The 24,378-nt window shown below is 41.3% G+C and overlaps 2 protein-coding genes across 4 annotated transcripts in view; both read left to right on the top strand.

Moving 5' to 3' along the window:
* Positions 1-6,431, top strand: part of LOC123961214 (plasma membrane calcium-transporting ATPase 1-like) — a 34,629-nt gene extending 28,198 nt beyond the window's left edge. For both annotated transcript variants that reach the window (XM_046036387.1, XM_046036386.1), the window contains 9 exons: positions 913-1,092; positions 1,429-1,516; positions 1,702-1,808; positions 2,380-2,571; positions 2,928-3,141; positions 3,856-4,067; positions 4,168-4,275; positions 4,610-4,798; positions 5,280-6,431. In XM_046036387.1, coding sequence (XP_045892343.1) covers positions 913-1,092; positions 1,429-1,516; positions 1,702-1,808; positions 2,380-2,571; positions 2,928-3,141; positions 3,856-4,067; positions 4,168-4,275; positions 4,610-4,798; positions 5,280-5,663 — 1,674 coding nt within the window. In that variant the 3' untranslated portion in view covers positions 5,664-6,431. The remainder of the gene's footprint in view (positions 1-912; positions 1,093-1,428; positions 1,517-1,701; positions 1,809-2,379; positions 2,572-2,927; positions 3,142-3,855; positions 4,068-4,167; positions 4,276-4,609; positions 4,799-5,279) is intronic.
* A 5,012-nt stretch (positions 6,432-11,443) lies between these two features.
* On the top strand, positions 11,444-22,644 carry gtse1 (G-2 and S-phase expressed 1). 2 transcript variants are annotated; one of them, XM_046036388.1, is made up of 12 exons: positions 11,444-11,592; positions 11,870-11,939; positions 12,034-12,091; positions 13,074-13,743; positions 14,440-14,598; positions 14,763-14,898; positions 15,161-15,559; positions 16,218-16,272; positions 17,333-17,545; positions 17,663-17,888; positions 18,323-18,439; positions 22,293-22,644. In XM_046036388.1, the coding sequence occupies exons 2-12, from the start codon at positions 11,918-11,920 to the stop codon at positions 22,380-22,382; spliced, it is 2,145 nt and encodes a 714-aa protein (XP_045892344.1). In that variant the 5' UTR covers positions 11,444-11,592; positions 11,870-11,917; the 3' UTR covers positions 22,383-22,644. The 2 variants fall into 2 exon arrangements, with proteins under 2 accessions (XP_045892344.1, XP_045892346.1); XM_046036390.1 differs by having other exon boundaries at positions 11,445-11,592; positions 22,296-22,644.
* Positions 22,645-24,378: the final 1,734 nt, after the last annotated feature.

Below are 24,378 nucleotides of genomic sequence, written 5' to 3' on the forward strand. Positions count from 1 at the left end.
TTTCTTTTCTTTTCTTTTCTTTCCCATTGACGTTACTCGTAAATCGTTAGTTTGCCTATTTTGGATGCATTTTAAATAAGACTTCATTTTTTTTAAGAGAGAAGTCAGCTGGAATTTTGTGCATGTACTCAATCAATGTAAATGGGTGGCTGTGGCTCAGAAGGTAGAGCGGGTTGCTCGTTAATCGGAAGGTCGGCGGTTCAACCCCGGCTCCTCCAGACTGCACGTCGAAGTGTCCTTGGGCAAGATACTGAACCCCGAATTGTTCCACCAGTGTATGAATGTGTGTGAATGTTAGTTTCTGTTGGACCACTTAGGCTCAGTGTGTGATTGGTGAATGCGATGTAGTGTTAAAGCGCTTTGAGTGGTCGCAAAGACTAGAAAGGCACTATAAATAAAAAGGGGGGGGTTGTTGAGTCAGCCTCATCACATAAGTGAAGCGATGTGGTTCCTTGACCACAGTTTTTTTCCTGCAAATTTAAGATTCTTAAGTTCTTTTCTCATAATTGTACCACTTTAATCTTGGAAATTAGAAAAGCTTTGTTTTCAGAATATTACCTCCCTACCCTGTTGTTGAAATCAGTCTGACTCCCATCTGTGCTCCTCATAAAGTGAGGTCTTTAAAACCTCAAGGCAAAAGGGAAAATGCAGCTTTGCAAAAGTGATGATTCACAAGACAACAAAAGTTCTCTCGTACAGATCCTCAGATGTTGTGCTGATTTATCCATATCCTCACACCTCAGGGTGAAGTTAATCTAGTAAAACAAACTGCAGCCCACAGAGGGTTTGTGACATCATTGCTGCATCAGTTTTTGTCCCATCTGCTTTTTTACCTTATTTCTTCAGTATTGTCCGGAGCGCTCCGTAAACCTCAACATGTATCACTTTCACTTTTGCTGTGGTTCTCACCAGGTACCAGATGCCATAAGAAAGTGCCAGCGGGCTGGGATCACTGTCCGCATGGTGACTGGAGACAACGTCAATACTGCCCGGGCCATTTCCACCAAATGTGGCATCCTGCAACCTGGAGAGGACTACCTATGTATGGAGGGCAAAGAGTTCAACCAACGGATCCGCAATGAACTGGGAGAGGTCAGACAACCACAGACTGGACCAGAAGACCGCAGTGACTGCAGTCCTTTGTCAATCTAACATTAAAAAGTTTCTTTCTCACTATTTCATTTGAATAGTTTCATGTGCCTGAAAAGGTAATACAAGAGAGAAATGAAAAGTCTGACAAATTTATAATTTTGTGTAGCAGTCTTCTTTTTTCTGCCCTGGAAATATTCTTTCCACCCCTTTAATACTCTTGTGACCCCTTGGGTGCCCCAACCAACACTGCTGTAGGGGACAAAGCAGCACTTTAGTCTGATTAAAGTGATTAAAATGAATGTTTTGAAACTAAAACTTTTCTCTCTATCTCTGCAGATTGAGCAGGAGCGTATTGATAAGATTTGGCCAAAGCTGAGAGTCCTCGCCAGATCGTCTCCAACAGACAAACACACTCTGGTCAAAGGTTAGACACAATTTAACCAGGTCAGAATGAAAAGTAAATAAACTGTGTGCGAAGACAATGTTAGCATATGTATAAATTCAGAGGCCACCCTGATATAAAATTAAAACAAAGACAAAGTAACAAAATTAAAGTGACAAACACAGCAGAGAAAAACTGATTTGAAAGGTTGTCTGTCATCATCTCAGGTATCATCGACAGCACTGTTTTGGAGCAGAGGCAGGTTGTCGCGGTAACCGGCGATGGAACAAACGATGGTCCCGCCCTCAAGAAAGCAGATGTTGGCTTTGCCATGGTAACGATTGTCGCCGATGTCATCAAACTGCTGCTTCTGCTTAACTCCTTGAAACATTTAAGACAGTTTTTGTTAACAGTGATCAATGTGTTTATAAAACAGTAAACACAGGAATCAGTACATTAATGATAAATGTTTTTTATCAGTGAACTTGTTCATATGAGCTGAGCTGAAGAGACAATAAGCTGTAAACTTTTGTAAATGTATTATGTAATAAAATAGTCAGACATCAGATTAATATAAAATTGCTACATTTTCAAGTTTAAAGAAAAGAAATGTCCAGATGAATAATAAACTTCCTGCTGTCTTTTGTTGTTGCCCCGCCCCCTGGTGTTTTTTATGGTTCTGATCCAGAGCACCCAGGAGGTTAAATCACAAGCAAATGATTATTCTAACATTCAGATTTGATGATTCATTCTGCTTATTTCTCTTTATTATTATCATCCATTTTATCGATTCCTCCCAGAGAGATGTAATTAACAAATTAAACATCCATTCTCCCAAATCCTTGGATCATCCCACAGTGTAAGGCTTATGTAAGCTAACGTATTGTACATGCCGTGTTCTGCAGGGAATTGCGGGGACGGACGTGGCGAAGGAGGCGTCTGACATCATCCTGACAGACGATAACTTCAGCAGCATCGTGAAAGCTGTGATGTGGGGCAGGAACGTCTACGACAGCATCTCCAAGTTCCTGCAGTTCCAGCTCACTGTCAATGTGGTCGCCGTCATTGTAGCCTTCACCGGAGCCTGCATCACCCAGGTCAGAGTCACCTGACTATGCTGCTGCCTACATTATAGTAATGTTTATCAGTCAGATTGTCAGTTCAACTGACAATGAGGGAAGTTTCAATTCATGCTGGAGTTGATTTGTGTCCCAGGTGATTCCAGGTGGTTCCTCGCTCTTTTCAGAGCATTAAGCTTTCTTAAAGCGTCTAAGAACATGTGTTTACCATTATAAATATTTTTTAAGATGAAGACAAATAACATGACACATACAGTAACATAAAGTACATGACATACATAATTAATTAATTCAGAAGATCATTTTTAATAAGATGTAAATATTATCTAATCTACGCACAGACACTGACTATAGATCTGTGTGTGTGTTTCCAGGACTCTCCTCTGAAAGCCGTGCAGATGTTGTGGGTCAACCTCATCATGGACACCTTCGCTTCGCTGGCTCTCGCCACCGAGCCGCCAACAGAGGCCCTGCTGCTCAGGGACCCGTATGGCCGCAACAAGCCGCTCATCTCCCGAACCATGATGAAGAACATCCTGGGACACGCCATCTACCAGCTGACCATAATCTTCGTCCTGCTCTTCCTTGGTCAGTGAACGCACCATAGCTTCATAGTCTGAAACAGCCACAGATCCACATAATTCTGTATTTTTTACATTCAAAGCTTCTATTGAGATTTTCAAATAAAAATTTTGTTTATTTAAGTTATTAAATAACTTAAACAAAAGCAGCATTCAAGCAGCAGGCTAATCCCAAAATCTGATCAGTCTAGTGCAGAAGTTCAGTGTGAACGAGACTAACTCATTGTGCAAAGGACGAGGAGAGGAGGAGAGGAAACGCCACCTTTTTAGACAAGTGTTCTTCTGAATTATCAGACCAGGGTAAAGATTTAAATGGGAATATCATGTTGATCAAATTCTACATGAATTGTCCTCGCAGTGGATATAGACACATTAATACGAGGTCTGGGAAATGTAAAGTGTCATCTTGCAGTTTGAGAGCCTTTTCCATCCTAATATTTCAGTGTTCATGTTTTTTCTCATCTTCATTGTAATTGCCAGACAGACAGTTCCTAACAGGAAATTCTTCTGTTCTGTAATAGAAAGTTCCTTTTTGCTATATGCAGTTAGAAAACATGTTTCTATAATAACAAAAATCCTAAATGTCATCTGAAACTAAGATAAGACTAAACTGAAATGCTATTAACAATACCTAACTTGCATCATTATTTATGTGTAAATGATTGGAATCGTTAAAACACGGAGAGATTGGGTTGAATTCTTTGACCTCCCCTTCTCACAGGTGAGAGGATGTTTGACATTGACAGTGGCAGGAACGCCCCCCTCCACGCCCCGCCCTCTCAGCACTACACCATTGTGTTCAACACGTTTGTCATGATGCAGATCTTTAACGAGATCAATGCCCGTAAGATTCACGGCGAGAGGAACGTCTTTGCGGGTGTCTTCAAAAACCCCATCTTCTGCTCCATCGTCCTAGGAACCTTCGTCGTACAGGTAACCTGTGAGGGGCGAGACAATCGTCCCACCTGGTCAGGTTCACGGTTTAAGTGATAAAAGGCTCCCTCAATGATGTCGCCTCTCTTTTCTCCTGCAGATCATCATCGTGGAGTTTGGCGGTAAACCGTTCAGCTGTGTGGGTCTGACCATCGAGCAGTGGCTGTGGTGTATCTTCCTGGGTTTCGGCAGCCTTCTGTGGGGACAGGTGAGGAGACACGCCATGGTTTTTATATTAGATGGTAGACATGCAACAAAAGTGGCTGCAAAGAAACAATGTGATTCGGCACAAATGCTGAGTAATAATTATAAATAAAAACTTTATAGGCTACTCACTGAAACTTAACAATAAACACACTCCACAGGTTGATGGTCATATTCTTTCAAAAGGCCTTAACAGTGATGGGAACCCAACCCCCCCCCCCCCCCCCCCCCCCCCCCCCCCCCAAAAGTACGAGTGACATTTTTAGGTCACGGGTGGAGCAGGAAGTGCTTCTGTTGTGAATGACAGGGATGTATATTTGTGTCTGTGCCCCTCTCAGCTGGTGTCCAGTGTCCCTACTAGCTGGCTGAAGTTCCTGAAGACGGCCGGTCACGGCACGCAGCAGGAAGAGATCTGTGAGGAAGAGCTAGAGGACATGAAGAACCCGGATGAGATTGATCATGCTGAGATTGAGATGAGGAGGGGCCATGTGCTCTGGTGCCGCGGCCTCAACCGCATCCAGACGCAGGTATGGTTTCAGGGTTAAAGGGAAATTCTCTCATAACAGTGTAGATTCTGACTGTGGACTACTTTAACTTTGGACTCATCTACTGGGATCAAAATCAGCAGAACAAAATCATTTAGATATAATAGAGTATTTTTAAAGACCATATATATCATATTGAGACAAAACTGAAAATGTTTGCTGGATAAAATATCAGCCTTCAGATTCACTTACAAGGTTTGTTACTAAAATACTTTGAGTCTGTGACGTGATCTAATTACTCTATGTTTTCATCATGGCCTGCAGGTCTTTGAAAAGTCATTTCACCTGGTAATCAGAACAAATATAACAAAGAAAATAGCGCATTTGAAGCCTTTAGTGTTAAACCAACCAACAGCTCGGAGGCAAAAAATTTTTGTGAAACTGAATTTTATTAGGAAAGGCTGAAAGAATGAGACACAGGTAGAATTTCCCGATACCCTGACTGTTTTCTCTTGTCTTTCAGATTCGTGTTGTGAACGCCTTCAAAGACAGGGTGTCTCCCTACGAAGGTCTGGAGACGCCCGAGTCTCGCAACTCCATCCACAACTTTATGAGCCAGCCTGAGTTCCACATCGAGGACACAGAGCCTCAGATACCTCTGATCGATGAGGCAGAGGGCGAGGATGACGCCCCCACCAAACGCAACTCCATCTTCATCCCGCCGCCGTTGACTGGACTGTCCAACCTGCCGCCTCACCCTTCATCGCCCAACCAGAACAACAACGCCATGGACCGCATCGTCCCGCTGCACAGGGACGCCTCCAGGTCTGGTCTGATCCCGCCCAACTCAGCGGGGCTGCCGCCTTGCCCAGGGAGCCCCCTGCACAGCCTGGAGACCTCACTTTGAAGCCCCAGACCTGACCACTTCCTGTTACGATGGTCTGTTCGTACTGTGTTTGTTACGCCGAGAGTTCTGGTTCTTTTGAGAGCCGTGGAATGAAAAAACATTTAAAACAGACTCGCCTGATTGGTTCTCGTCAGGAGTTCACCTGCTGATTTTTAGAATCCAGGAAGCAGAAATGTTTCCAGGCGTGTTTGTGGTTGTGTACAGAGCAACGGCAGCAGGTTCACACAGACTGATGTTTCTTTCTTTACTCTAATAGGCATGAACTCTGAAGTTGTTGTTGTTTTTGTTGTTTAGGAGAAGAGTGTTTGTGCGTTGATCAATCAATAATCAGTTTCTGATCTGTAAATATTCATGTTGATGTAGTCAGAGCTCGTTTTAATCTGTCAGCGAACGAGCTGATGAGAGCTGACAGCGACGAGCTCAGGTTAGTTCTGTGTCAAGGTTTTAACTTTAAGGGTCTGCGACTGAAAAGTTTAGTGTCAGTCAGATTTAATGGAGGGGGGGGGGTATTCTCAGAAATGTTTGTAGGCAGAAATGTTTAAAGTAAATGTCTAATGTTGGATTTTATTATAGTATTTTTGTAAAAAAAAAAAATGTTTTAGGTTGTTGTTGTAAAACCAAAAGTTATTAAAAGTTCAGCAGGATGTTTGTGATGCTGCTTCACATCAGACACAAGAAGAAAAAAAGGTTTAACTGAAGACAAAGTTCTGTTGTCCTTCATATCAAAATACCTCCGGAAGGATAACAATAAATCAAACTGTCTGCTGACACATCGTCTGTGTGTGTTAAGAGTTGGGAGAAGCTTCACTGTCGTTATCTGTTGAAGCTCCGCCTCCTTCACCATGAATTTACGACATCATAGATCCTGTTGCAGGCTCAGTCTTATTCATTACATCATACAAGGTGGTCCACAGACAGCTGTCCTACTGCAGGACACAAACAGACTGTCTGATATGATTCACACTGTTGAATGTCCAATAATCTGTATATTGGACTCATATTATCCCACAGTCATAATATTAGTCATAACATTAAAGATTGTTCATCATTTTTCACGCTTTTCATGCATCCATAATATTTCTTTTTACGTACAGCTTCAGACTTTACTAAATATAAGATCTGACAGAGAGTCAATACCAAACAAAAACCCATGAAATATTAACCAAATTAAACAATACAAGTATGAAAATCAGCTCTCAGTCGTGGTGTAGAGGGAAAAGACTGATGGGCCTGAGAGTGTTTAATCAGGAGTGGCAGTCCACTCTGAGTTAGGTCTTTTGAGAAGACAGTTGATATATTTTTGTGAAAATTAAATGTTATGAAAATGAAGTTGTAGTTTTGAGAGAAAAAGGGTGATACCTGTGTGATAAAGTTAAGACAAAAGACGCATAATTAAAAGTTGTAATACTAAACAGTAAAGCCATAATATCACAAGAAAAGACATTTTAGTATTTTTAAGAATAAAGTTGTTTTATGTACAGTTTTAACATCGTGACAGTTATTTATTTTTTAAGAGTATAAAAAAGTCATAATCTTACAAGAATAACCAGCGTGTGATATTTTCAGAATAAAGTGGTAACTTTGAAGGTCGTAATATTATCAGAAAATAGTTATTACCAAAAAAAAGTTATTTTAAAAAAATTGATCAAAGAAATAAGAAATGTAATACTATTATGAATAATAATTTTACATGGGAAAAAAAAGTCTGTATTTTGACAAATAAAGTCGAAATTTAACATGAAAAACAAGATTGTAGATCAGAATAGAAAATAAGAACAAACGACGACATATTTCCAACAAACAGTAAAGCATATATGTGCAGTATATACATAGTTTTTCATCGTACACAAAGTTATGGTAGAATTTAACTCTGTGTGATTATTCCTTCCCATTAAAGTGATTAAGCATCCTCTGATTGCACACAGTGACAGTGAACGCACCTGCACTGTACCTGAGCTATTGTTTCGTCCATGACGATGGAGCAGTAAAGCTGCCTGGCAGGTCACAACAGCTCTCTCTGGTGGAGCATTTGCAGACTGTGAGTTCCTGCTTCACACTGGAAGCTGCACAGTACAGCCGGGCTGAAACCAGTGAGCTGTTTGTTCTTCAGCTCCTCACTGCTGCAAACTGAGAGTAAAGCTAAAGAGAACAGGTGATGAAACACCTGTGTGAGCGTCAGCTTTTATATTATTTTATATTTCTATTGTTATTGTTGTTACATTAATTTCTTTCAACAATTGAACTGGAAACATTTGGTCAACCGCTACCACTTGTAAAGAGGCAGAAGCTGGATGAATCCGAACCATTTGTCCATTTCTTTAAGCTTTTTCAACCCTTTATCTGTGGTGGATATAACTTACATTTACTCAAACACTGTACTCTACAGCAAATTTGAGGTACTTGTACTTAACTTGAGCATTTCCATTTTATGCAACTTTACTTTCTACTACATCTCAGACGCAAATATTGTACTTTCTTACTGCTCTATATTTGTCTCACAGCTTTAATTACTTAATTTAATTGGGGATACACAATTTGGAATTTCTGTTACTTCTTAATAAACCATTTAAACTGCTCTTGGATCAGCTGGAAAAAAGGTAATGACGCTACAAACATATGAAGATCTTAGATTCTGATGCAATTCTGGAGATTAAACTACCGAACAGTATATAAGTAATTAAAATGAGCTTAACCTTAAACATCTGCAGCAGTAAAATACAACACACAGGGAACATTTTAGGTGTATATGTTGAACTTCTCATTTGACATAATACAAATACATTTATTTTGCCCATTAAATCATCATTTGATTACCAGAGGAACTCGGTGTTGTTCATATGCTGTGGAAGATTTAAACCCAAATACGTTCGTTCTTTTGCTCTTTTCTTCTTTCTTTCTTCAGTCTATCCCTTCATGAAGGTTCACCAAACCTTGAAAGGCCAGGTGTTAGATTTTTTTTTTGTTTTTTTTTGTGGTTGAAAATCAATGGTGATGTTGATGTTGCTATAAAGAAATTACATATTTATGTATTTTTTAATTAAGTATCTGTTTTATGTTCATGTGAAAGTTAATTTAAAGTTTATTGGAATGAAACTTTGAACTCGGATTTAAGCGGGAATGTGTGAGTGGGATCGATCAGAAGAAACATCAGTAGGTAGTGATCATTTTCCAGTATGGTGTAGTGTTTTATTACACAAAAATGAGAAGCAAGGGGAATTAGTGGGGAAGTGGGTATTCAGCAGTGCAAAATGGGAAAGGTTTATATATATATGTGAGATAGAAAAATTTACCTAAATGAGGAAATAGAGAAGATTGATAAAAAGCTTAAAACAGCAATACTACAAGCTGCCAAAGAATCAATTTCTAAAAGTAAAGGGAAAATGAAGAGAAAGGCAGTTCCCTGGTGGACAGATGAGTGTGGGAAAGTAGTGAAAGAATAAAGCCCTCAGATTATTAAGAAGAACCCATAATTTTCATAATTTAATTAAATACAAAGAAACACAAGCAAAGGTCAGGAAAATTATACGAAAAGCAAAAAAACAAAGCTGGCAGGCCTTTTGTGATAAAATTGGTAGAGCAACACCTTCTGATGCGAGGAATCAGAAGGGAATGGCAGTATCCAGTACTGAAGATCGGGGAGGAAGCAGCAGTGTCCGACGAAGAGAAGGCAGAGATGATAGCGAAGGATCTTACTCTTATCCATAGTTCCGATAACTTGACGGAGGAGGGTAAGAGAGGAAGGGCAATGACAAGATCAGCACATGGCGACTTACTTGAAAGTAGGGTTGATACTAACAGTACAATGGATGGAAATGAGGAGGGCGATAGCAAGATCTGGACTAACTCTATCTGGACTAACATCTCCAGGGAAGGATGACATTTGCTATGTAATGTTAGAACATTTAGGTGTTTTAGCATCTACTAAATTGTTAGGTTTTTATAATAAAGTATGGGAATTGGGGAAGTTGCCAGCTGGGTGGAAAGAATCAATAATTATTCCTATCAGGAAACCTGGATTCGTCAAGTCCAATGAACTATAGGCCAATAGCACTTACGTCACATATAGGAAAGATAATGGAAAGAATCATTACATGAATTTTATCACCTCATCAGAGTGGAGAGGGGTAGAGGAACTATGGATCCCGTTATGTGCTTAGAAACAGAGATAAGGAAAGCGCAAGTTAATAAAGAATCTTTAATGGCAGTGTTCTTTGACGTAGAGAAGGCATATGATATGGTTTGGAAGGAGGGATTAATGATAAAATTAAAAATGATAGGAATAACAGGTAGGACATATAACTGGATTAAAGAATTCTTATTTGAGAGAAGTATACAAGTCAGAATTGGGACAGCTGTATCAGGAAGGTATATGGTAGAGAATGGTACTCCTCAGGGCAGTTTCATTAGCCCTGTGCTCTTTTCCATTATGATTATGATAAGTTACCATGGATTGAACATAACAATAAGATAAGATAAACACCAGGTGTAAAAAGATACTGAATGTGATGAGATGCTTAACAGGGTCAGAGTGGGGAGCAAGTAGGGCTGCTATCAAAAATGTGTATATAGCGCTGATTAGATCAGTATTAGATTATTGGTGTATCGCTTATGGATCAGCAGCAAATACTTCATTAAAGAAGTTGGAGGTGGTGCAAGCACAAGCCTTGAGACTCTGTTGTGGGGCTGTAAAAACAACTGTGTCTGCTATTCAGGTTGAGGTGGGGGAAATGCAGCTGCATATTAGATGTAAACAGTTAATGATGCACTACTGGGTAAATCTGCAAGGGCAGTCTGAGGATCGACATCCTACAACAAAGATACTTTTCCCATGTTGGGAGAGTGAAAGGGCCAAACGAGGGTGTTTTGCATGGAAATGTGAGGAAATAGCTGGAGACATGACATTAAGTCAAGGAAGATATGTCCCTACAGTGCCGTTATCTGTAACACCTCCCTGGATGTTTCCTTCAGTGTCAGTTGACTTATATTTTCTGGGAAAAATGCAGGGTCAAAAAGGTTGTGGAAATATTGCAGTATTGGTTGAAGATAGGTTACAAACACTATATCAAACAATTGTCCAGGTGTATACAGATGGATCCAAAGATCCTAATACAGGCAGAACAGGTTTTGCTTTCAGTATTCCTGCCTTACATGTTTCTGTTAAAAGAAGGACATCAGAACAGCTGGGACACAGGAAATACAGGGCGACATCTCTATATACTACAGCAGGATGTGGGCACAGGAAGGACAGCTAGAAGAATCAGTAAAGAGGAGAATATCTTGACAAGGCTGAGGGTAGGGCATACTAGACTTAATAAAACACTGCACTTAATAAACAAGCACCTTTCAGGATTATGTGACCACTGTCAAATAGAGGAATCAGTAGAACATGTAATTCTTCACTGTCAAAAATTCTCTCGGGAACGAGAAACATTAAGGAGGGAAATCAGAAAGCTTGGACAGGAAGAACTGAGTCTAAAAAATGACATTGAGGTAGGGAAACTATTTCATTATTTGAAAGAAACTGGATTGATCAATAGAGTTTAGTGAACAGAGAAATAACTCAGTAATTAATCATTTCTTTCTTTTATGTTTTTGTTTTGTTTTGCTTTGTTTTGTTTTGTTTTGTTTTGTTTATTTATTTTATTTATTTATCAAGGGATAGAAACTCTGGTCCATAAAACGTAACAAAGATGAAGAAACTCGGATTTAAATGGTTTTTAAAACCCGGAAACCGCTTTTGTTGCTCTTTGGACTACAATCCCCACAGCTCTGCTCACGCTTCCGTAACACACCTCCAACCAATGGCTGAGTGCGTCTGAGTCACGTGGCCAACAGCGCAGCAGATTTGAATTGCTTGTTATGTGTGTTTGTGTCGCAGTTTGAATGCGGAGCAGAAAAGAAAATTTGTGAGTTTTCAGAGGAATTTGAGGTTTGTAATTTTTTTTTACTGTAATTAAACTGTAACTGTGCGTGACAGAATGAACCCAACTTAATGTTAAATGATGACTTTTAAAGCTCATACCGGCAATCGTTTGATTTTAGCTAGTTAACTAACCGACTAACGTTGGTAGCAGGCTAACGTCAAAGTTAGCATGACGATTAAACATCGTGTTTAAATCCAATCCCTCAGCTGTTTGTCTTTGACTGTTGGTGTAAAACAAAGTTCATGTTATAGTTTAATGTCAGAGCTGAATGTGCCGCTGCAGGTCTGATCCGGATCAAGCGGTTTCCCACAGAGAAGAACCAACAGCGGGATGGACTGTCGAGCTAACAGCGGTCAGTTAACGCTCCCTGCTCCTGAGTCAGCACAGTTAAACACCATGTCACATGTGTCATGTGTTTTATTAACTATATTTGTGTGTCCGGACAGATGTGTTCTTCCTGGCTGATGAGAAGTTTGACTTCGACGTGTCTCTGTCACCTGCCAGGTAGGAAACGCACAGCTAAACTCACAAATATTCATATTGATACCAGTAACCTTTTTTAAAATTTTTATTAAGAGCTGCCAGTGTGCTGTCGTGTAGAGCTTATAATTCATCAGGGGAATCAAAAACTGCCAAAATCAAGGTTCATCATCATTATACAATACAGGATTGCACAGTGAAATTCGGTTGTAGCTCCCTCTATGCTACAAACACACAGAACATTTAGACTTTAAATTAGACTACAATAAAACAGTAAAATAGAACTAAAGGAAGAAATAATCAAAAAAGAAATGATCATAGTTAGAAGGAAGATTCACAGTTTTATTTATATATATATAACACACAAAAGATATTTGCAAATTTAGTGCTACAAAACTTGATGTAGCAGTGGAAGGGGGGCTCTGTGCAGGCTCCTCATCTTACCAATACTCGGTAGATAATCAGCTGCAGAGCCCACCGGTCCTGGGGCTACACAAGAGAGGGGCTGATCAACATGTTATACTCATGTGAGTCTCATTCAGTTACTTCTGTGAACTCGCTGTGATAAGATTTTCAGGAGCAGCAGAGACATACAAGCCACTCTAACCCTTTACCTCAGTTGCAGCACCAGACTTTACACTAATTGTCTGCCAAAAATGGCTCCTCTTCTTCACTCTGGCACAGGCTGTGAGGGGCTCTGTGAAAATTGTAGATTTAAAAGTTGATTTTGGTTCAGGCAAACATTTATTTCAAACAGTAAAATCAGGAAAATACTTTTTTGAAGTTAAAAGCCTGTATCTACTGGTACTGTATTAAATGGAAGCACTAAATGTATGACTTCATGACAGGTCTCATCTTTTTGTTTGGTTTAACAAATATTATATTTAAAAAACATGTTATTTACTTGTTAAAATTCAGTTTAGAGCTGTCATCCTTCTCAAGTTTGCAGGTATTTGCTCTGAGCTGTTTTTCTTCCCCTCAGCCATAATGTCTCTCTGCTCTGCAGCTCCAAAGGTGACGAAGATGAAGATGAGGTGTTCGTGGGTCCCGTCAGCCATAAGGAGAGGTGTGTCTCTGTTAACGTTATGTCTCAGCTTGAGGATGGCGGCGTACGAGCGAGTTGGAGTCCGCTGAGCGGAGATCAGCTGGATGCTGTGTGTCAGGAAGCCCACAGATTAGCCAACCAGCTGCAGGGAGGCGAACTGAGTCGGCCACACAGCGAGGACGACAACATGACCACTGGCAGCATACCTGAGAGGGAGGAGTTTGTCCAGGACTCTGAGGCCAAACTGGGTGTGCTCGGTCAGACCGCCAGTGCACTCAGCCCCATCAAACGTGAGACCTTCTGCGTGCAGGACAGTCCCATGAAGCAGCTGCCGCCTGCTATCCAGCGGCGCCTGCTGAGAGGAGGTAGCTCCAACGTAGCTTCAGCCACCTGCCCTGCCAAAGCGGCTTCATCCATTCGGCATGTCTCCGCCAACACAACTGCATCCACCACCAGACTCAGCACCTCTAGCCCTGTGGCCGGGGTCAAGCCTCAGCCCAGGACTGGGCTGCGAGGGAAAGCCACGCTGGGTGTTGGCGTTGTGCTGCCGAGCAAACCGGCAGCTCCAAAACCTTCATGTTCAAACATCAAGAGCAGAATGGAGAAAACCAGACTGCAACCACCGAGCAAAGTAGGAGAGAAGTTTTGTTTTTTACTTTTCAATTAACAGGTGAAACATTCAGTCTCTAAAACACGACAGGGTTAATGGAGCCATCTTTTGTGAGCCTGTAACAGTTCTCTTGTAGTCCTTCTCCACTGCAGGAACTCACCTGGTTCTTTCCAAAACCTGAGCATACAGAAACTTGTGAGTCTTTGATGCAAGATTCTCCTTGTGTTTCCACTGTTTACAAAACGGGACGGTTAAGATGTACTTCATGAAAAAGGCAACTGCAGGACTACTGTCATTTTTAGACTGATGGTATGTGTTGGCAAACAAACAACTTGGCTTCACATCTGCTCTACCAATCATGATTGACAGTACTGCTGGCAACCCCTGAAAGTATCTGAAATTGGATTTGGTTCCCCAAATCTAGTTTCAAGAACCTGCCAAATGAGCAGAAGGAGAAGAGTGATAACAAAAAGCAGAACGAAATACAATAGCTACTTTTATTGGGTTAAGTTGCTAAGGTGAAAAGGCATAATCATGTTTCCATTTTCTGATTTTTCTGTCTCGTTTTGTTCTCCCATTGATCATCTGTGACCCCTCAGAGTTATCTGGTGACCCGACTACAAGGGTGCCAACCCCCAGTTTTGGATACTGTCGTGATAATAGCTGAATGAATTTCAAGTTGATGTCATCTGCTTTTTTTTTCCTATTCTGTTTCAGGCGGTGGGGGGTTGGAGGCGTAGCCCGTCCTCTCTTCCCTCCAGAGCAGAGTCATATGAGGATCTGCTCTCTGATTCGGCGAGCGTGGCGTCCGACATCAGCGACTCCTCCCTCAACTCCAGCCTGGTGGGAAAGCGCATGCTGGCTCCGACCACCAAGGTAACTCAGCTTTTCAAAACTAATTTGTAAAAGTCCAGTCACAGATCTACCTGTTGAACAGAGTCCGCAGTCAAACACGTTTAATGTAACTGATGATACTGACTGTTATTTTTATTATTCTAAACATCTTGACATCGTGTGGAAATAACTGATCATTTCATCAGGGTGTTGTGAGGAACCGGCAAGGTGTGAAAGCTCCTCCCCTTCAGAGCAGGAGGGTGACAGACAGGAAGAACACGTCCTCATCCTCGTCCTCTGTGTCCAGCTTCAACTCAAGCCTCTCACTGTCCCCCACTAAAGGTACGCTAACAGTTAACTGTTAATACTGCTTATGTGTCGCGTCTTGTGCTTCTAAAACAGAGTTGGCCTACATAAATCTTTCTGTCGTCAGGTGCACTTTGCACAATCGGCAGGTGCTAGCAGTTAGCCAGAGAATGAACTGAGGTCTGCCCTGGACTAAACGTTCACCTACTGCTAACAGCTAATTAACCAGCTGACAACCCTGCACCCCACCCCCACCCAATCAGAACCAAAGAGTACAGGTGTTGTGTCTCCTCCTCAGGTAAACTGAACTCTTCTCTAAACCGGAGTATAAGCAGCTCCACTGGCCCCGCCCCCAGCAGTATCAACAGACCTACCAATCATAGCAGGCCGCGCCGCTCCACCATTAACGCCACAGCTGATCCAGTGTCCTCCGCCGCCGGCCGCCGCTCGCTGTCCATCCAGTCCAGGAAGCTGTCTGAGGTGGAACGTGTCAAAGCCACCAGGTCCACATCGCTGAAGAGATCTGAGACCACGCCCCTCCAGATGACGCCCGCCAAGAAAGTTTTGGAGAGAACCGCCTCAATCCCCGCCATGGCCTCAGTGCGGCCGCAGAGCGGATTGAAGGCCAAATCCAAGCCTGAGGCCCTGGTGGCACCGACACCAAGCGGAGGAGTGAGAGGAGTCCCCCAAGGAGATGGTAATGATGCTGTCAGTGTTAATGTCAGTTAATGTCTGTTTATTCACCATCAGATCAGTTTTACAACAGTTTGTTTCATCCTGGTTTATTTATTAAACATTATATAAATTTTGGATTCGTTCAACCCATCAAAAAATAAAAACATCAGACCCTAGAGACAAAAATATAAATTTTGCTTGTGAAGCCTCAACTCAGCCACAGCAGCCAATCAATCATCAGCTGCACCACACGGTGGCGCTGTGACAGCGCAACAGATAACTACACGCCTTGCTGCATTATTACAAATGTAGGTGACCCAACATTTTATCTCAGTGCAGCTTTTCAATTTAACATCACTAATCACAATCACTAAGAGTGGATCTGCTAAGTTAAACTTGATGCTGGGCTGTTTGGACACATGTTGTAGCAGATATATAAAATTTCCCGACCATCTTCCTGTGTCTCTAAACAAGAACGCCTTAAAATACAGTACATACTGCATAAGACCAAACCTTTGAGAGTTTAGTGCCTAAAGGAATGCAGATTCTGGTCTTCACCTTCCAAATTGAACTAATAAGTTCAATAATGTTTTTAATAAATATTTTGGTTCAAACTAAAGTCTTAAGTTTCTGTATTTGATTCTTTCTCTCACTCTTTGTTTTTTGTGTTTCATCTCCAGACGTCTCAAAGATGTTGAAGCCAAAGAGGCTGATGTCAGTGAGCAGCGTGGACAGGTAGATGACATCACACTGCAACATGTAGTCAGCTCTACATTTTACATCATTCATGTGTATGAAAATGATTTTGGCTTCAAGTCTCATTTTTACTATTGGGTAAGTTTTGTAAATGAAACACAAACGGAGCAGAAGAGTTTGACTTAAGCAGCAAATTGCAGGGCCCTGTGATTTCTGCGATCAGGTGGAACATGGAAAATGAAATCGGCTGTAAAATGTGGAATCTGCCAATATGTGGATGCAATGTTAAAACACACGGCGCGATGTCAGAGTCGACACGCTAGCAAGACCTCACCACTTCAACAAACTCTCAAAAGTGCAACCACATCGGCAGATGCAAGACGCAAGCTTGTTGAAGACTTCATGGCGGAGTCAGATATTCTACTGTAAAAGAAAGTTGTTTGTGAACAAGGAGGAGCATATCCCATGTGAGGGTCGCCTCAGAACCATTTATTACTGTGGTGTGTTAGCATATGGAGGCTGTCAAGTAAATAACCTATTTAATAAGGAGAAATTAACAATATAATACGAATTGTACTTTTTAATATATTCTTACAAAATAGGAAAAACAGAATCTGGATTTCATGGGGTCCTAAATTTGAGGGCGTTGAGTATGTAAGTAATCAGATCTCACAAGAGTGCGTGTACTCCTGAACAGTTGGCATTCATCTGGTTGAAATGAGCAATTTACTGGAAGTTTGTGCAGTTAAGAGGGTTTGGTGACTTGAAACACTTGTGCAGGCAAGACTCAAAGGAGAAAACGGTTCTGGAAAAGTATACAAAAATGTTCTTACATAAAGCTCAATGTGTTTTGGTGAGAAATTCTGTAAACATTACTTTGTTTACAAGAAAACTCCAAAGAGCTCGTAATTCTGGAAAAACAATATAACTATCAGCTATATCACTTGGTCACAATCAATGACAGCCAGGTGAAACTGAAGGATGTTTCTAGATAGTAAAGATCCAGATAAAAAAAGGTGTCTTGTTTGAAGTTAAAGGATCAATTCTATCTTTCTGTCAACTCACTGATATCGTCTATATTTTCCTTCCTCTTCCACAGTCTGCCTCAGAAGCCCTCTGCTGGTCCTCTGACGCCCTCTACTGGCGGCTGCAGGTCGCTGCAGGTGAAGGTACGGCGTCCCTCCGCCCTACCCACCCCAGTAAGACGCAGGATGTCCGCCCTCCCCGTTGCAACGCCCACCAGGCAACCACCCATCCCTAACTGTGACCCTGCCCTCAGCGCCACCTCAGACAAGAGGGAGGGAAGCTTCAGGTGAAACGATTTAAATTGCTGTTGACCAATAGGAAAGCTGTTGCCGATCGCCTGCCTGTTACCATGGCAACACACGCAGAGGTCTCACTTTATCGTATCGCTGTTGTTTCCATGTAGCCCCGCCCCCGCAGGTACACAGGAGGCGGAGCCTGTGAGTGTCCCGTACATCCAGCCCTTTTGTCTGGAGGAGGAGGAGCCCCCTGCACTCCCGCCCTCCACCCCTCCCCAGTCTGACCAATCAGAGAGCACACATCCTGGAGCGCAGAGTCAGGGCGAAACGGAGCCCAGCAGAAACCTGATTCAACTGGAAACTACAGAGGAGAGCAACAGCAAGACACAGGAGGTCAGAGGTCACAAACACATTTCTGTCTCTTTACTGATCGTTATTAAACTTTATGAAACAAACATGGGTCCAGGTCTCCTGCGTGTCTGTGTGTAGCTCTCAGGACTTTTGTAGCTTCTACCTGAATCTCTGTAGTTTGGAGCTGTGTTCCTGTTTGTATTTTGAGGTATCGGCCTTATGTTACTGTTTTTTACTGATCACTTTCAGCCGTATTAGAAATGTTTCAAGTTACTGCTGAACATTTCCTGCTGCTTCACAATAAAAGCTTTCCATCAAAGTGAGCTGATACTGTTGTCACAGACTGAAACTACAGGTTCATGAACTGGGTCCTGAGGAGGTTCATCCTCTTCCTCCTCCTAAGTCTGATCAGCTGCTTCCTTCAGTTGATTTGTTACATATCTTCATCACGCTGACGCGCTCTGTTCTCTCTTCAGGTTCTGCTTTTGGATCTTCCAGCTCCGACTCTGCAGCCTCAAGAGAAACTGCTCATTGACTTGACCAACACCCCCGACCTGATCCGGACCAACAACAAGACTTGCACTACAACTCAGGTAACTGACAACCTCACCTGGTCATATCCACAAACCCCAGACAATGTTGTTAAAATTTTACAGCATTCATAAGTGAAATTACATTTGTGTTTTTATACAATACCAATTATATTTTTAATGGTAGTTTTCTTCCAACCTGTATCAAACTGAATCGCTGGACTCTATATCTCAAAGGTTTCATTTTTAAATCAATATGAAAATTCAACAATGGCTTCAATGTTTTGAGGTTTATTTGCCTCCTTTTATAGCTCCTTAAAGGTTCAGTGTGTAATTCCTGGCCACATGCTCCAAACAAATAGGGGGCAGCATTTCACATTGTGCAAGAATTTCATGATTTATTGAGTGCAGCCATGACAAGATTGTGTACAGTAAGAGACGTGTAATAAACCTAAATCTGAAAAGTAATGGGGGGGGGAATGGTAGACCAGACAGTTGGTTGCAATTTGCCGCTAGATGCCACTCAATCTTACACACTTAACCTTTAACTAACAGAAGAAATGCAAGAATATGCAGAAACTGCTGAGTCAGTCAAAATAAGGCCCCATCCACGCTACTGCGTCATCGAATTAAAACCTTCTGCGAGGTTTGCACCTCTTGTCCAGACTAAAATGAAGACCTAAAACGGAGAAGTTTGGAAACGCTGCCAACCCAGTTTTGAAACTCTACTTTAGAAACGACGACGCAGAAGCTCTCTGATTGGGTCTTTATCATGCAAAACAGAAACCCAATGCTACTGACAGTTTTTTTACTTAATATTTTTATTAAAATATTTTGTACCGTGCAAACAAATACATCAGAAAAGCAGAACTTAATATTTGGTACAGAAACCTTTGTTTGCAAAGAGAACATAAGTTTCCTGTGGTTCACTGCAGCAGGGATTTAGTCCGACTCCTCCGTACAGACCTTCTCCAGATCCTTCAGGTTTCGGGGCTGTCGCTGGGCAATAAGGACTTTCAGCTCCCTCCAGACTTTATTGGGTTCAGGTCTGGAGACTGGCTAGGCCTCTCCAGGACCTTGAGATGCTTCTTACGGAGCCACTCCTTAGTTGCCCTGGCTGTGTGTTTCGGGTCGTTGTCATGCTGGAAGACCGAGCCACGACCCATCTTCAATGCTCTAACTGAGGGAAGGAGGTTGTTGGCCAAGATCTCGCGATACATGTCCCCTTGGCAGAAAAGCATTCCCAAAGAATGATGTTTCCACCTCCATGCTTCACGGTTAGGATGGTGTTCTTGGGGTTGTACTCATCCTCCTTCTTCCTCCAAACACGGCGAGTTGAGTTTAGACCATAAAGCTCTATTTTTGTCTCATCAGACCACATGACCTTCTCCCATTCCTCCTCTGGATCATCCAGGTGGTAATTGACTTCAGACGGGCCTGGACATGCGCCGGCTTGAGCAGGGGGACCTTGCGTGCGCTGCAGGATTTTAATCCATGACAACGTAGTGTGTCACTAATGGTTTTCTTTGAGTCTGTGGTCCCAGCTCTCTTCAGGTCATTGACCAGGTCCTGCCGTGTAGTTCTGGGCTGATCCTTCCTCATGATCATTGATGCCCCACGAGGTGAGATCTTGCATGGAGCCCCAGGCCGAGGGAAATTAACGGTCATCTTGAATTTCTTCCATTTTCTAATAATTGCACCAACAGTTGTTGCCTTCTCACCAAGCTGCTTGTCCATTGTGCTGTAGCCCATCCCAGCCTTGTGCAGGTCTACAATTTTATCCGTGATGTCCTTGCGCAGCTCTCTGGTCTTGGCCATTGTGGAGAGGTTGGGGTCTGTTTAAGTGTGTGGAAAGGTGTCTTTTATACAGGTAACGAGTTCAAACAGGTGCCGTTAATACAGGTAATGAGTGGAGAACAGGTGGGCTTCTTAAAGAAAAACTAACAGGTCTGTGAGAGCTGGAATTCTTACTGGTTGGTAGGTGATCAAATGTCATGCAATAAAATGCAAATTAATTATTTAAAAATCATACAATGTGATTTTCTGGATTTTTGTTTTAGATTCTGTCTCTGAGTTGAAGTGTACCTATTATAAAATATTACAGAGCTCTGCATGCTTTGTAAGTAGGAAAACCTGCAAAATCAGCAGTGTATCAAATACTTGTTCTCCCCACTGTAAATACTGTTAAGAACTACTACAACTAATGAACATTAAATTAAATAGTGTACATATTGTGGGGGCCAGTGAAACAAACTATAAAAAATACCAATATAGTACTAATAAAAATAATAATGGAGGATTTCCTACTGAAATACAAACACAGACAAGTCGATGAGACGAAAGCAGTGGGTCGACATTTCTCAGTAGTGATTGGGTATGTTTCTGGCAAAGCGTCAAAGTTGCTAACTCACTAATGGTATAACAGGAAGGAGATTGTCACTGCAACAAGGGGGAAAAACGAGCACAGTGCAAACGCCTTTCGGCATTTAAACAGACTTAAGACTTTGGAAATCTGAGCAGGCCTTCAAGCGGAATAAAATAAGTGCTGCATTGCAATCCATATTTATTTTGTTGTTATATTACCTATATGTGGTATTGTTTTGGAAATATTTTATTTAGTGGATAACTTGTTAGTAGTTTGCAGCAGTATTTTATTCTTTTTTTATTTTATATAATGTGTAATTTGGAAGTTTGTTAAAAAAAAAATTGTAAAGTAATTTGAAACTTTTGTAAAGGTCATAATAAACCAGCAGCAATGTAATGTTTGCATTTTTCCCTTCCCTCTACCGAAAATTAACCGAACCGTGACTTAAAAACCGAGGTACATACCGAACCGAGATATTTGTGTACAGTTTACAACCCTACCAACTGCATACCGCCACCACCTGGGCTGGCGTGTGGAACAGTAGCATTAATTTTTGGAGCGAACACGAAGTTAAAAGCAAGTATATCCAGCGCTGTAGGAAGTCTGGTATGGTCAGAGGAAAAATGATGGCTATTTTTATCATGTCATGTAATTGACGAGAGAAAAGACGAACTCAACGGGAACACTGAGTGTGAGAGCTTGCGGTCAGCTAATGATTTGTTCTGTAGTGTTATGAACAGAGGAGCTGCAGTGCGCCCTCTGGTGGGCAAACTATGCAACACTAATGACATGAAGGACTGATCAGACTGTTTCTCTTTTCTTAATAGTAATATCGGTAGTTACCGATGCAGATATATCTTCAAATAGCTTATCGTCCGATAATATGTGCAAATCAATAAATCGATCGGGCTCTACAATTGAATAAGTGTGTTTGATTACAATCATTTACTGTCCCTTTAAGTCTGTGGCTACAACACCAAACTGCTTTGGTTTATTGGGGTTAAAAGATGAATTCTTGTTTCATAGAGCAGCTCTGTGGAAACAGTTTGTGAATTTCCTGTTTCAACATGTGCTCCTGTACACAAAGCAAAGTATAACCATAATGAAATGGTTTCTCATTTTGGTGTGGAAGAGCCTGGCTGGCCTACACAGAGCCCTGACCTCAACCACATCCAACACCTTTGGGATGAGCTGAATCTGTGTTCATTGGTGCTCTTGTGTCTGAATGGGAGCAAATTCCTGCAGCAGGTGCAAACATCTGGTGGACAGACTGAAACCAGAGGGGTGGAGGCTTTCAAAGCAGCAGATTAAATGCTCATGGTTTTGGAATGAGATGTTTAGCTGCTGCATATGAAGGGACTATCTGACTGTTCATATACTTTTGGACAGACGGTGTACATCCACTGTGGTCTTTAGCAATTATATATTAACTCCACAATTAACAATTATTTTTAATGGTATATATCAGTCACAGTAGAATCATCTTCCGTTTTTTACTGTCAAAGAAAGTAATTCATTTGAAAACAGACTTTTCCTCCTCTTTTGTTTCAGCAGCTGATCGACCTGAGCTCCCCACTCATCAAGTGGAGTCCAGAAGACAAGAGGGAGAACAACGCTCCACTCATCAACTTGTCCTTCTGATCGGAGTCCTCCTGAAGACCTGGATCTGATGATCTCTGCAGTTAACTGGACTGATGAGGTTTCTGTCTTCAGAAACTCTCTTGAAAGTCCAGTTGACAGAGTTTTTATCAGTGAAGTCTTTACTGAAGCAGAGTATTATGTTTTAAATGATGAAAATAGTCAAAGGTTGCTGATGTTGTTCTGCACCTGATTGTACTTTTATTTGTCTCTGTCATGCTGCTCTTATTGATCTCTAAATAAATGTTAATGTCACTCCTGTAAACGTTCATGCTCCTGTGTGTTCATGTGCAGCTGATCTCAGTCCACCAACATGGAAACCTTTTTAATATATAAATATTTGTGAGCAAACTAAAAAGAAATCATTTAAAACACATTTGACAGGTAAAAATAAAAACTATATTAAATATAACTATCAGTTTCTGTTTAAATTTATTTTTAATTCAGTCAGTTGAGTAGCAGATTTACGTCAACTTGGCATTTAGATGCTTTTGGGAAATGCGGCTGTGGCGTGTCTAAACTAATTATGAATTTTAATAAATTTATGAGAATTAATACCCAATTATGAATTTTAATATTCAAAAAATATTAATCCATACAAAATCTCTCGTTTCGAAAGGGGGCCCCACCAGAGTTATTAACCTAGAGTCTCCGGACCTCTAGGTAGCTTTTAATAATTATACAATTATTAGTGATTAGTGATCAGTTAGTTAATAATCGCTCAATTATCTTAAATCTATCAGTCAGTCTCATCTAAAGGGTAAATTCTCTTGGCAGGGACTTAGAAATGGGCAATATACACAATTCCTTGGTTACAGTGAATTTATTAACTAAGGTGATATAAAAAGGTGGTTAAATACATCAGAGGAATAAACAATGGCTAAACAATGAGAATGGAGGTTCGATTTTGGGAGGATTTGACTCGTACGGCAACTAACGAATGCAATTAGATGATAACTCGTTAAATTTGTCTAGGGGTTTAAAGATTACATATGCTGGACTAAAGATAAATGGATGAGCAACTATTGGACGTCACTGACCACAGAATATAGGGTTTTGGTCTTACTGCTTGTGTTTCTTCCCGCCGGGTTGCTGGTAAACGGCCTCACATTGGCAGAGTCAGTGCATCTGTTGGGGTCTCTTCAGCCGTCTGTAGAGGGTTGATAATCAAACCCCCCTGCTTCTCTCTGGGAGAGAAAAGAGGAGTTGAGTCTCTAAATTATTTAATATAAAATGCAGAAATCCACACTGCTGGTTCACTACACGGCCTATAAGCTGCTGGTATGGATAAACCTCAAATTAAAACTCTGTGCTCTTAAGGCGTATTCACATTCAATGGGAAAACAAGTGTCTTGCACTGCATGTTCCATGTTTGTCAGTTCAGTATTTACAGTGGCACTGTGGCATTGTAGTGAAAGCGGTGCTGTTTTAGCTACAATGCTATGGTTGCTAGCAGTAAATCAGTAGGTTTTAGAGACTCCAAACTGTGTTTCTGTAACAAACCTGGTGGCTGCGTCTGCATACTGATCTCTCACCAAGCGGATGGATGGTCTGCTCTTCATATAACAGTTTGTTATTGTACAGTTCAGCACATTCAGAACCACAAGTAATTACACTGAACAAAATTATACACGCAACACACGATGTGTGATGGAACTGCATATTTTTGAGTGACCTTTTATTGTGGCCAGTCTAAGGCCCACCTGTGCAATACCCATGCTGTCTGATCAGCATCTTGATATCCCACACCTGCGAGGTGGATGGATTATCTCGACTAAGGAGAAGTGCTCGCTAACACGGATTTTGACAGATTTGTGAATAATATTTGAGAGAAATAGGCCTTTTGTGTACAAAAAGAAAGTATTAGATCTTTGAGTTCAGCTCATGATGAATGGGGGCAAAAACAAAAGTGTTTATAATTTTCTATTATCTATAAATGTAATCTAAATTTTCAGACCTGCTCTGAGCTCTCAAATTAGAGAGAACTTCAGAAGTACCC

This window comes from Micropterus dolomieu, linkage group LG22, assembly GCF_021292245.1.
Source record: "Micropterus dolomieu isolate WLL.071019.BEF.003 ecotype Adirondacks linkage group LG22, ASM2129224v1, whole genome shotgun sequence".
NCBI classification, from domain to species: Eukaryota; Metazoa; Chordata; class Actinopteri; order Centrarchiformes; family Centrarchidae; genus Micropterus; species Micropterus dolomieu.